This window comes from Phyllostomus hastatus, unplaced genomic scaffold, assembly GCF_019186645.2.
Source record: "Phyllostomus hastatus isolate PE091 unplaced genomic scaffold, TTU_PhHast_1.1 phas_contig_34, whole genome shotgun sequence".
Taxonomy (NCBI): Eukaryota; Metazoa; Chordata; class Mammalia; order Chiroptera; family Phyllostomidae; genus Phyllostomus; species Phyllostomus hastatus.
In genome coordinates this window covers 36,774,094-36,786,733 of record NW_025333857.1, presented here as the reverse complement: position 1 = coordinate 36,786,733, position 12,640 = coordinate 36,774,094, and the positions used below count along the sequence as shown (strand labels likewise).

Here is a 12,640-nt window from a genome sequence, read left to right as displayed (position 1 = left end):
TATACAATATCATCACGTTATAGAAATCTGTCTGATTTAAGACCAAATTCTCTGAATACTGGCTGCCTCTAGTTGTGGTTCCTTAGTTTAGATTTAGAGAACACGTAGATATCTAATCTCTAGCATGGTGAACATTGGGGCCTGCCAAGCACACATGCTTAATTTAAAGTTTGCATCAGAGCAGTTATTCTCTCCGAGGACTCTGCTGGTTGTGAGAGTCAGTGCAGGACACTTGCCAGGAATGCTGAGAGCAAAGGCCAAGCATGCCTCTCTTCTTTTCTATTTGGGGAGTTCCTATTCATCCTTCAAAACCCAATTCAGAAAGCACATCCACTGAAAGTCTTGCCCAACACCACAGCTAGTGAGTCACTATGCCATCTATCTTAACACTTCGTACATATCTATGTTATATGTTACCATGTGTGCTAAACTTTCTCTTCTCCCCTTAGTGCCTACCAGTGACTGCTCATGTTTGACCTTCACAAATGATTATTTCGTAAAGTAATAGATAGGTAATTTCCAGTATTTCAATGACTGTGATTGAGGTGCTATCTTCCTATGGCCATTATAGACGAACTATGAAGTTTCAGAACTGAAAGCATTCAAGTCATATCTTTTTTCCTGCTGTGCTTGAAAGTCTGGGATTTGGAAAGCTCTGTTATCAAAAACAATAACTGCTATTTGCTGAACACTTACTGTGTGTTAGATTCTGTGCTCAGCATTTACATGAATTATTTTATTTAATCCCTAAAGCTATCCAAAGTGGTAGATAATTCTTATCATGCCCATTAAGCAGAAGAAGAAAACTTATCTCAGAGAGGTTGAGCAACTTGTTTAAGGTCACCCAGTTAGTAAGTGATAGGAGTAGGAGCCGAATTTCCATGTGCTGACTCTAAACCCCAAGCTTTTAACTACAGTGAAATACAGCCTCATACAGGATGAATGAGTGGATGGATGGGAGACAGACTAGATAGGTAGGTAGGTAGGTAGGTAGATAAATGATAAATAAATATAATAGACTAATAGATAAATATCTATGATTAGATAAATCATTTTCCAAGAAAGGTACAAATTATTTATTAATTTTTACCAGTGTTGCCTATAGGTAATCTCATAAGTATAAAGGCAAGAGGGAAACTCATATCAAATTTACAGGAAAACAGACCCAGCAGTGTTTTGATTTTCATCTAGAAATCTTAGCCATGTTTAACAAGGCATCAGTTATTCATACAGCGTGGAAGATGTTCTGAGTCACAGATAATTTCAGTGTTAGTCTACAGTCTCAACCCCACCCCTCCTCACTCCACGCAGTAACTTTTTGCTGTGGTCAAAATAAAGCCAGTAAGCAGGACACAATAAAATGATTTGAGCTTCCCTTTTCCTGCTTTGATTAGCCAAATTGCTGATCATAATAAGTAATCAGATGGCTCAAAGGACAGGCAGGACTGATAGAAACGAGGAGATGAGAAATTCCAGACGATGGATAAGCAGTTTGGGATAAGTTGGCAGTTGGCTTTCATTTGGTACATTCTTCCAATTCTAAATTAATGCAAGAATAAAAGCATTCTAAAATGCTGAAGAGTCTTTGCAAATTCCTTTATTAACTTTTTTTGTTATTGGTGAAAAAGCCTGAGGGCTCTGAATATCTTTAGGTAAAGAGCACGATAAACAGATGGCTGTAGGTTTACTTTTTTCCCTGGGGTTTACCACCTGCTTTAATATACTGAAACATCAAGCCAAATGAGTTCACTGCCTACAGTACGGAAAGCTCCCTGACATTAGCCAGAGAACACAAACTTCAATCACATTGGCATATAATGAGAAAAGTTCTAACTCTGCAGGCTTTTGGCAAGAGACTACTCTGTCCGTGTACACCTTGTGATATCAAATAATTCCTGATCTCACTTTACTGCAGTCCCCTCCAAGAAATGTAGTAGATCAGACACCATTTTTAAATTTTGAATTTTTTTTAAATTACAGTTTACATTCAGTATTATTTTGTATGATTTCAGGCATACAGCATAGTGGTTAGACAGTCACATACTTGATAAAGTAGAGTGCTACTCTGATATTTCTGGTACCCAACAGGCACTATCCATAGTTATTAGAATATGACTGACTATATGTGTATTTCCTATGCTTTACTTTACATTGCTTTGACTGTTTTGTAACTCCTAGTCTGTACTTCTTAGTCCCTGAATCACCTTTTTCACACAGTCCCTCAACCCTCATCACCTCTGGCAATCATCAGTCTGTTCTCTGTATCTGTGTGTCAGTTCAGGCACCTTCTTGAAATTTCCGCATGCTCCAGAGTCCATAAATCCAACGTAAATAAGTGAATTGGCTTTTGGGCATAAGTAGCATTGGAGTTCACATCTAACTTATGTTTAGATTTTTTAACTTAATTTTTAAATGCACAAACAATTTGAATGTTGAATTTAAAATGTAAAAGGAGTTTCAGAGGTAAGTTAGCTCATCCACCTGATTTAGGGCCAAATCCTTCTAGAAGAGGTATCTTGCTAAAAAAGTTCTTTATAGATGATCCAAATACTTGAAGTCCAGGTATGTTGACTCTGTGTCTCGCAGCCATTCTGACTTTGCTCTTGATCTGATGATGAAAAAGAAGTGTAAGCCTATTGTAGGCTTTTGGAGGTGGACAAGACCCTTGTATGTTCAAAAACATTGGGTCAGGTCCAGCAGTCGAGTTTCCTCTGTCACTTCTGGGAGCATTGACTAAGTAGGACCCTTGCTTGCCTCAGAAATCAATGTCTGATCTACTAAACTCTTTGGGGTGATGTTCAGTAAAGTGAGATTAGGAATTATTTGATCTTATAAGTTGTACACAGAGTAGTTTTTTGCCAAAAGCCTGAAACCTGAAGATTTTCTTCTACATTCTGAAGTCCTTTGAGTCTATGATGGCGGACTTCCTTTAACTGAGAAGCCATTGCCCTGTGCAGTCAGGTGAAAACCTGGCACCCCCAAGTTACCTGGAAATGTAATGAAGATAAAAATTACTCTTTATGTGGCTAAATAAAGTATTGTTTTAGAAGAGGGCAATGATCTTGAATATGTTTGCTCTTTTCTAGAGTGACAGTAATAACATGGCATATCAGTGCTGTCACTTCAAGTGACATATTTACTTTTATTTTTGTTTTATTTTGTTATCTAATGAGCCAAATAACCTTTTGCTTAATAAAAAAACAAACAAACAACAAAAAAAACCCCTTCCTGTATTTGTCTTCCACAGTGAACACTGATGATTCTAAGGAGCTGTTAGAAATAAGATAAGCTTAGCTACTCTCTAACCTTTATAACAGAGCCTAGTAAGGAAAGGGCTTGCCTGGTACCTGTGTGCCCATTCATTCTCTCTGCCTAAAGGGCGCAGTGGGGGTGGGAGATATACCTCACATTGTCAGTTTGCTGCTTGCTCATATTTTGGCGTTTGCACCTCTAGTAGTGTGATCTCTCCTTACAGTCCTTTCCATTGTCTACTCAGGATGACTTTGTACCCAGCTGAAACCAGAGTGCTATTACTATAGAACAGGGATTGGCAAACTAGCAGGCCAAATACAGCCTGCTGCTGCTTTTTATAAAGTTTTATTGGAACACAGCCAAGCTCACTTGCTGATGTATTATCCATAGCTGGTTTTGCACCCAACAGCAGAGTTGGATAGCTGCAACAATGCCCACAAATAGTTGCTGTATCTAGAACTAGAATGGACTAGGAGGCAACCCCCTCTGTGGTTACAGGTGAGCCCAAGAACCTTGTTATCCTCGTATAACCCTTAAGGTCATTTAGGTTCCTTTATTCTTATTTCCCGCCTACCAGACAACATTTGCACTCTGATTGGCCAACCCTGATGTTCTTCTTCATTATTTTGGCTTCTCGATTTAAAGTTATGGGTTGAATTTTTACCAAAATTAGTTTAATAAAGTTAGTTGGCATGACCAGCTCCTCAGACCTTATCACCCTTGTCAAAATGAAACTTCTGATACTATAGAATCAGTATCCAAGTTAAGGTCACATGACCACTAGAGACCTGCTTTAATCAGTAACCTTTTGCTCGTGGCTAACTCTTGGCTATGACTACTGGAACCTCTGTTGTGACCCACATACTGTTTGCATTGTAGTGTGCTTACTTACAGCATTTTTATCTCCATAGACTATAAGCTCCTTGAGGACAGAATCATGTCCTTTCTTTTTTGCTTTGTGGTTCCCACTCAGTGCTAAGCACAGTGCCTGGCTTTCAGTGAAACTGTCAAATGAATAAGTAATAAAAGAATACCTAAATTTTGTCTTTGCTAAAATTTCTTCTCATCTCTCTCTTGCCTGCATGGTATAACTCATCCCCCACATCTTCTCGACACTATTCTCTAGTGACTACAGCTCATAATCATCTCTCCCTTCTTACTGCGCTCATAGTTAGCAGCTCACAATTTGGCACTTAATTATTTCTTAATTGATTCATCTGTGCTATCTTTGTTTCCCAGGGAGCCTGATGTCCCAAAGGCCAAGAATATATATATATATACATTTTTTAAGTATTTTGTACCAGCTCCCTGTGCCAACCCTCAGCACACATAAATGCATTAGAGTTTAACTTACAACAGATTTTCAGTAAATATATGTAAATTGACTGAATTAAGCACTGCCATTACATCTCAAGAGAGGCAGACTAGAATCAAAAGCAGTCTCTGCTGTTGTTTTGGATGTTTTAGAAATATAAAAATTGTGTCCAAATTATTCATCAACTTTGAAAGTTATCAGATAACAGACGAATAAACTAACAGAACCAAATAAGGCAAATTGAGAAAATCTCTTTCTCTCTTCCTTCTTCCCTTTATCTATCCGTCTATTCATCCAATATCAGTCTGTTCATCTATCCACCCATCTATGTTGCTCTCTGATCGTTGTTTTGTTTTTAATTATAAGGCCAATTTACTTGTTTGCGCATCAGACCTAAAAATCTGTCTCTGTGACCCAGGCCTGGCCCTGGCCCCAGTGTCTACCTGACACTTGGTTGTTCAGCCCATTCGCCATTTGTCATCAGTGGTCTCTTCTAGACGTTTGGATCATGTATCCATGTAGAAGAATCCTAAGATACTGAAACTGTTTACCAGATACGGTGATAGGATCTTCTAATAGATATTTAGTTTAGTTTTTAAAATTTGATTTTTCTGGATTAACTTAGTTCTTCTGAATGAAAAACAGAAATGTACAATCTCTTAGACTTCTCTTTCATCCTGTAGAATATTTTTCCTTGAGTAGTTTTCATGAACCATGATATTGTCACCTACCTGCTACCACTGAGTGATCTTTGTTTTAAACTTGGAATTTTGAATTAAAAGCAGATAACTTCTTATGAACAAAATACCTGTAATAAATGCTGCACCCCTTTGAACGCTAATCATGTTGTGCCAGATGTTAAAGAGGAAAGCTGATTTGCCCTCCACAGAATGAGCTTTTCAGGAGATGGAAGTGTTTGTGTGATGAGTAATCCCATGCGGCTGACCAGCCTAACCAGGTTACTAGTCAGGCTCATTTCAACAGCAGGGTCTGTCAGATGAGTGGAGTCTCGGGTAGTGAAGGTCTTGGTACCAAAACCTCTACTTGACTCTCAGGATGACAGTTTTGCAGAACTGTTAACTTTAACTCCCTTTCTTAGGTTCACTTTGACAACTTCTTGTACTTTCTTCCTTTGAATCCTGTGCTCACATAGCAACTGTCAGGTATCTCTGGTTTCTCCTTAGCTCCTTCTGCTTTTGGTAGTGTCGGATAAGATCTCATAGCATGATCTAGCTTTCGAATCCCCCAAGACTGTTCCTCTTACAATAAGGTCTTCTTAATTTTTTTAATGAAGTCAACCTAGTTTTTCTAACCTTCTTTTCAATAATTAAAAATGTGAAATTCTATCCAGATGATATTTTCTGTGCCAGAACTTCATCCTAATATCTGACTTGAACTGCAAATCTGTTATAAATATCACCTCTGGATTAGGAGGCCCTCACACACAGGAGTTGAAGAACCTAACACATCCCCACAGAATGCTACATGAATCCCCAAGACGCTGTTTCCATTCTCTTACTGTGTTTGGTTGGGTTTATACTAAATGTCAGAGGTTTCTTTTTCTACTCAACACCCATTTTTCCCTCTTTTGGTATAATTGCTGAGGATTGCATGTCTGTAATTTTTATAAATCATTTGACCCCAAACTGTAATGTGATACAGATTACTTGCAAAATTGTCTTTGTTTTATTCATATTCCCTTCATTTTTAAAAAAGTAACTTGAATTTGTAATTTCTATTCTATTCTTGGTTTAAATTTCAATTACCCTTCTAGTCATACGTGATGGGGCGGCTAATGAAAAATGTTAATAATAAGTTCTCATTCCATGTCAAATTGCAGGACAAGTTAAATTTGAAGGTTAATTCAAAAATGTTATTGACAAACTTGTCAAAACTAAGGAACAATTGGCATGTCTTTTAAAAACATAGAGAAAATGCCATGTTTAATTTTATTTGAACATATTGTTTTCGTGATGGTTAAGCTCCTCTCGTATATTTTTAATCATTTAAAGTAATGGATTATATCCCATTTCTGAATTTTTTTTTCTGCAGCCAGAGATGATCCTGAACTTAAATGTGTAAAGAAATGAGCATTACAAGGTATCATTATAAATGAATGTGCTTGATTTCCTGAAGTCTTTCATTCAAATCAGCCATGCTACAGAAAGATATTTTGTGGATAATCACCGAGGATTAGAGGCAGTTCAAGCAGGTTCCCGGAAAATGACTGTCCGAAAAGTACAACTGTTCCTCTCATCCCCATAAAACGCTGCCATTCTTCCCCTTCACTAAATCCTTTTCTTCCCACAGTTGGTCAGCTTTTTGTAGGCAGGGATCACATGCTGGGAATCTTCAAACCCTTAGCAACTACAGAATGTCATGGTCAAAAGGTGTTGTTGAATTCCAGATGACTCCACATTTTGCTCATGGTAGGAAAGGAACTGCTGAAATTTTACTACGTGAGTCTCTTTGTTGCTTTGCTTTTCACTGAAAACTATCAGAAACGTATTACTTTCATTAAAGAGATTGTGTCAGAATTGTCTGTTAAAAAGGTACCACACACTCCCTTCATTTACCCTGGATGAGAGTGAATTCCAAGGCCTGAAAGTGTGATACTAAGAGGCAAAAAACAGATACACAAATTATACCATTTTGTGGCCAGGACCTAAAGAAGAGCAGGAAGCATATCTACTAAATAAAGTTAAACAAATGCTGCTTTTCCTTTTTGTGTTGTCTTTATATTCATCAGAGGCATTTTAATTCAAAATTTAGTTCTTACGTAATACAGGCCAATAATAGCTCTGAGAGGTTATTGCATGAAGATGGGTAGCTAACAAACCCCTTCCTCCTTTGTTTGCTTCTAAAAGGTGTAACCACCTTTCTAACAACTACAGCATTTTCCATGAAGTAGTTTTAATTTGGGTCACAGGTGGTGCACCTGCTATGTTCCAGGCCCTTGATGGTGACCAGCCATGGACAATAGTATCATGCTCCCTGATTCCAGGGGGTGTCAGAGGCCTTTGTGGGCAACCATATGGGGGGAAATGTTACTTTTTTTCTTAATCAATTATGAAGTTATCAGTTATTCATGTCTCAAAGCAGTGGCAAGTCATTAAGTCCCATTTTCTATGGGACTTAACATGTCTTGTCTTCGCCACAGTTAAATAGATCTCCTGTATACCACAGGAGCTCTCTTTCCCTGACACCAGGAGACAGCTACTGCCAGCCACTTGTTAAACATACATTGCCTTGGAAATGTACCGTGTGCCTGTCACCATAGCAACACCCTGAGAATGACCTCAGCAGCCACTCAAAATCATTTCTACAAAACCAATTATAGCTATAATTAACTCTCTGAATTTACTCTGCAATATAAATTTGTTCAGACCTTGTGTTTCTTTGTAAAAGGTTAAATGAATGGAATAATCCAACGTAAACTCATCCTCTCAATATTCCACCAGCATTTTCTCTCAGAATCTGAGATGCTTCAATGGAAAGTGCAGTGCAGTTAAGAGATTATTTCATTACCTTTTCTCAGAATGTGAGATTCAACAAATGAGGATGCTCTGGTCTTACTGAGCCAGGACTCCATTTCTAAGGAACAGAATGGGGTTTTCCCCCCAAGCAGATGTGAAATGCAGAGTGCTGGGGGTCCCTCTGTGTCCTGTAAACTCAGAGTAAGGGCACATGCGGGGCTGGGACTTTCACAGGCAGAGGCTCTTTACCCTGGCCTCTCCTTGACTGTGAAAAAGGCTGGTCTTTGTTGCCTGTAGGTTTGACCTGCTTTGCAAATTATCTGCAGCATACCTTTATTTCTGGTGTAGCTACTGAGTCTATCAGACCTTTCTCTAGTAGAAAATAGTTTGCATCTTTTGTTTCGAGCATTTGTTGTTTTGTTTTGTTTTGTTTTGTTTTTCTTGCCTTATATTGGGGTGTTTGGGTTGGGTCTGGTTTTGGTTCTAGATAATATATGTTGCAACTAGCAGGCCTTGACACAGTACCTTTCAGTATTTTTTGTTCCATTAGATTAACATTTTTCTCTAAGTAAAGTGAGCCTTTCTCTCCACCATCCAACTGAGGCAAAGTAAAGAGAATGTCAATCAAGAACTGCAGTTCATTTTCAAGTGAATCAGAAATGTATGGAATATCTTTAACAGCCATTCCCTTGCCATAAAAGCATGTCCATACCTGAGCAAGGAACAGATAGAACAGAGCCCAGCAAGCAGCAAGCACTCAGTAAAAGTTCATTGTTGTTATGCTGTTGTTGTTACTCTCTGTGAACCCCACTGACATTGAAAGGAGGCAAAAGAAAGGTAAAGAGGAAAAAAATATTCTTGCAAGAACAAATGTTTTAGATATTCAACTGACATCTCAGTAATGCCCAGCTCACAGAGCAACACTGCTAACAGTATTTTTAGGGCAGCTTCCCAGGGGTGTCCAGCCTTTTGGCATCTCTGGACAGCACTGGAAGAAGAAGAGTTATCTTGGTGCGCACATTAAGTATGTTGCACCATGAAATCACAAAAAACCTCATAATGTTTTAAGTAAATTTATGATTTTGTGTTGGGCCACATTCATAGCCATCCCTTGTAAGTGCTTTTCAATGACAGGTGGGTGCCCTGGTTTCATCTTACCTGAGCATGTTTATCAGGGAGCTCAGGTCTCTCTTCTGAATTGGAGAGAGACTAGCCAGGTCCTACTGTGCAGAGTGACAGATATTTACCCACTGCATGTGCTGGTTCTTTAAATTCTCCTGTGCAAATACGTGTTTATAAGTGGAGTGGCAGTGAGTAGTCTGTGTTGTTCATCTCTGAGAACAGAAAGTCAAGATCTTTCTTCACCACAGGAACACAACAGCACCTTGTGTACAAGAATTAGTCACCCTCTGTTCTGACTTCCCGTGTATTGAGTTAAATGAGTAGAAATGGTTTATTGGGCAGCATATTTCTGAGCAAACTTGGCATTGTAAATTAGAAGTTTTCTGGTTCCTCTGAGTTAAATTTCTGTATATAGTAGTTTAAAGAAATGATGATCTTGTAGGTTTCAAAATGTGCATTCTTTTCAAGTTTTTTAACTTAAGGAGCTGATAAATCAGAAAAACTCATCAATACAAATTAGCCAGCTGATTGTGCATTTGTGCTGTGGTGGTCTGATTTATATGTAGATTGAGACACAGACCAGCTCCAGAACATGGCTTGTTAACCCTACTGGGCAACTCCAAGGCTATGCCAAGATACTGACCAAAAGTTGGGGTCCAGTACATTTTCATATTTCCTTCCTGCTTCTCATGCCCATATTTTCCCAGCCTGTTCCCTTATTTATCTTCCAGCCATTATTGTCTTTAATAATAATTAAAGATAGGCTGGTTTTGATCAGCCAGTAGAGAGCTAATTGCCAGTTGGAGAATCATTCATGTGTTTGGGATAAGGCCACTAGAATACTAATGAGTTGATTTGGTGTAGGAATTTCTAGGCTGATATGTTTTTGTCTTAAAGAATCGATAGGCCTCAAAATAGGCCTTTATTGGTTTTATTTCTTTGTTAAAGTCAGACTTAGCTCTACTACTTTAGGATCTAATGAATCTTAGAGACTTAATGCAACATTTCTTTCAACACCGGTGTTAAATTTAATAATATAATATGAAAAAACACTACTAATACAAATGGTATTTAAATAGCGCTAAAATGAAATCTCAACACAGGAAACCTATCCATGCATCCATGCGACCAACAGATATCACCGAGTACATTTTGCCAGGCACCCTGTAGGCACTAAGGCAGGAGTAATGACGAGTGAGACCAAGTCCTCACTGTAGGTCACAGTGATGGAATGTTTGTGTTCGCTGAGTTACAACAAACACAAACTGTCTGTAAAATATCTGTACGAGACATTTCCTGTTACACATCTCAGAACTCACTGTCTCTTATCTATGCGCATAAAGGTGTTGCCATCTAACCCCTTTCAGTTCTATTAATGACTCTATCTTTTCTTTAAATCTCATTCACATGTTAAGTGCTCCGTGTTTACACCTTGTAGTTGTGTTCTGAACCCATATCCATGCTCCACCCCATGGGCAGGGAGCACTGTGACTCTTTGAGTCATGAAGCTGCTGCGCAGAGCAGTCGTTTTCACCCGTGTGTCATCAGTTACATCAAATTAGGTCATTCTCAAGGTTGCAGATTATTTTTCACACTTTGAAAGAATGAAAAGTGAATGGAAGACAATGTTTTTAAAATGCCAAAATTGTGCTGGTGGAGAACATATGTGCTGTCAGGGGCCAGGGCTGGGATGGGTAACACGGGGCAGTTCCTTTGTGGTGATAAGATTTTGTGTCCGGGTTGTGGTGGTGACTGCACACATCTCTACATGTGATAAAGTCTCATACAGCTATGTGCCCCCAAAATGTGTGTGTGTGTGTGTGTGTGTGTGTGTGTGTAAAAACTGGTGAAATCTAGGTAAGATCTGTAGTTCAGTTAATAGTGCTGGTTCAATGTCAGTTTCCTCATTTTGATGATGTACTGTGGGAGCTTAAGATGTTACCATTGAGGGGAGCTGGGTGCAGGGTAGAGGAGATTTCTCTGTAATATTGTTGCAGCATCTTGTGAGTCTAAAATTATTTAAAAATCAAATAATGTGTTTTTCTCCAAAGGAATAGATAAATATAATATAAGCCGATACATTTAAAGTTTAGGGGTGGTGATCCTAAACACAGGGAATATGTGACCTCAGACATTGTTACCTCAGTAGCTGCTAATCTCGTGGCTCGAGAATCGTGAACAACTTAGACTTTAAACAGAATTCAGGATATGGTGTCCTGTGTTCGCTCTTAGAAGAGGGAGATATATTCCAGGAAGACGCTATGATGTTCTGCAAAAGGAAGAAAAACAAAAAGGCTTTCGGATGTGATGTGTAATTCTTACCTGTTTATTTATACAAGCCTTATTTGTATAAATAATTCAAAAACTGTTTGACCTTCTAAGTAAGTGGAGGGTAGAAGACTTATTTGATTTATTTTCTTCTCCCCATTTCCTCTTGTATGGGTTATAATTGACAGTAAGAGAGGAAATAAAAAACATAGTGAAACCAGGTAATCCACAGACAGGTAACCTTGCTCTGACCAGTGGAAAGTTGACTTTGACTTTTGAGTTCCCAGACTTCTTTGCCACTTTCTGATATCTTTCTTTCTATTCTTCACTTCTCTCTTACGATTCATTTTTGTACTTCTCTTTCCGCAGGCAGGTGTGGTGCAACAGTGTCACTGACAGTCTCATTGTTTTCCCTCCTTTAGCTATCTCAATGACTTGGACCGCGTTGCCGACCCCGCCTACCTGCCTACGCAACAAGATGTGCTTAGAGTTCGAGTCCCCACCACAGGGATCATCGAATACCCCTTTGACTTACAAAGTGTCATTTTCAGGTAGTAACTGAGTCCGTACAACCCGCTTTTGAGCTCTTTTGCCTTGTGTACATTTGATGAACTCTATAAATATCGAAATCATATGTAGGCTTTAAAACAGTATCACCTTACACCAATTGTCATTAGATACACAGATGAAGTAATGTGGTCCTGAAAGAGGAAGCAGAGGAAAGATGTATGGGCAGGTTTCTCATTTCAGATTAAATCACCAGGGAATCAATGAAATCTTTGTTTGCTGATGGTTAAACAAAATCAGTTACTCTAACATTAGTACTGATTATAATTTTTGAGGAATCACTTTACCTATGAGGACAGTGGATATATTTTTAGATTTATGTAAGAAATGAATGATCCTATGACCCTATTAATAATAGAAATTATATGTTGATGGAAGCTTTCAGGTCATTTTTCCTTCAAGTCCTGTGGAACCAATGCAAAAATTTCAGTAGCAGTAAAACTATGGGATGCTTTGTGTTCCTAAGATAAGTTGCTTGAAATTTTTCAAAACACATGGTTTTGAATATGGATTGATTAACCTAGTCTAAGTTTATGTAGGAAAACAGAGTGAAAATATATTACTTCCTCCCTCACAGCTGCTATTCCAAGTAATATTTAAGCAGAGGTATTGTCTTTTTTTTTTAAGGTGAGGAAAAAGT

General features: G+C 38.4%; 1 protein-coding gene across 1 annotated transcript in view; it reads left to right on the top strand.

The window, feature by feature from the left end:
• LOC123819693 (guanine nucleotide-binding protein G(q) subunit alpha) overlaps positions 1–12,640 on the top strand; it is a 259,106-nt gene that overhangs the window by 185,333 nt on the left and 61,133 nt on the right. Inside the window, exon 4 of the mRNA XM_045840150.1 lies at positions 11,856–11,984. Coding sequence (XP_045696106.1) covers positions 11,856–11,984 — 129 coding nt within the window. The remainder of the gene's footprint in view (positions 1–11,855; positions 11,985–12,640) is intronic.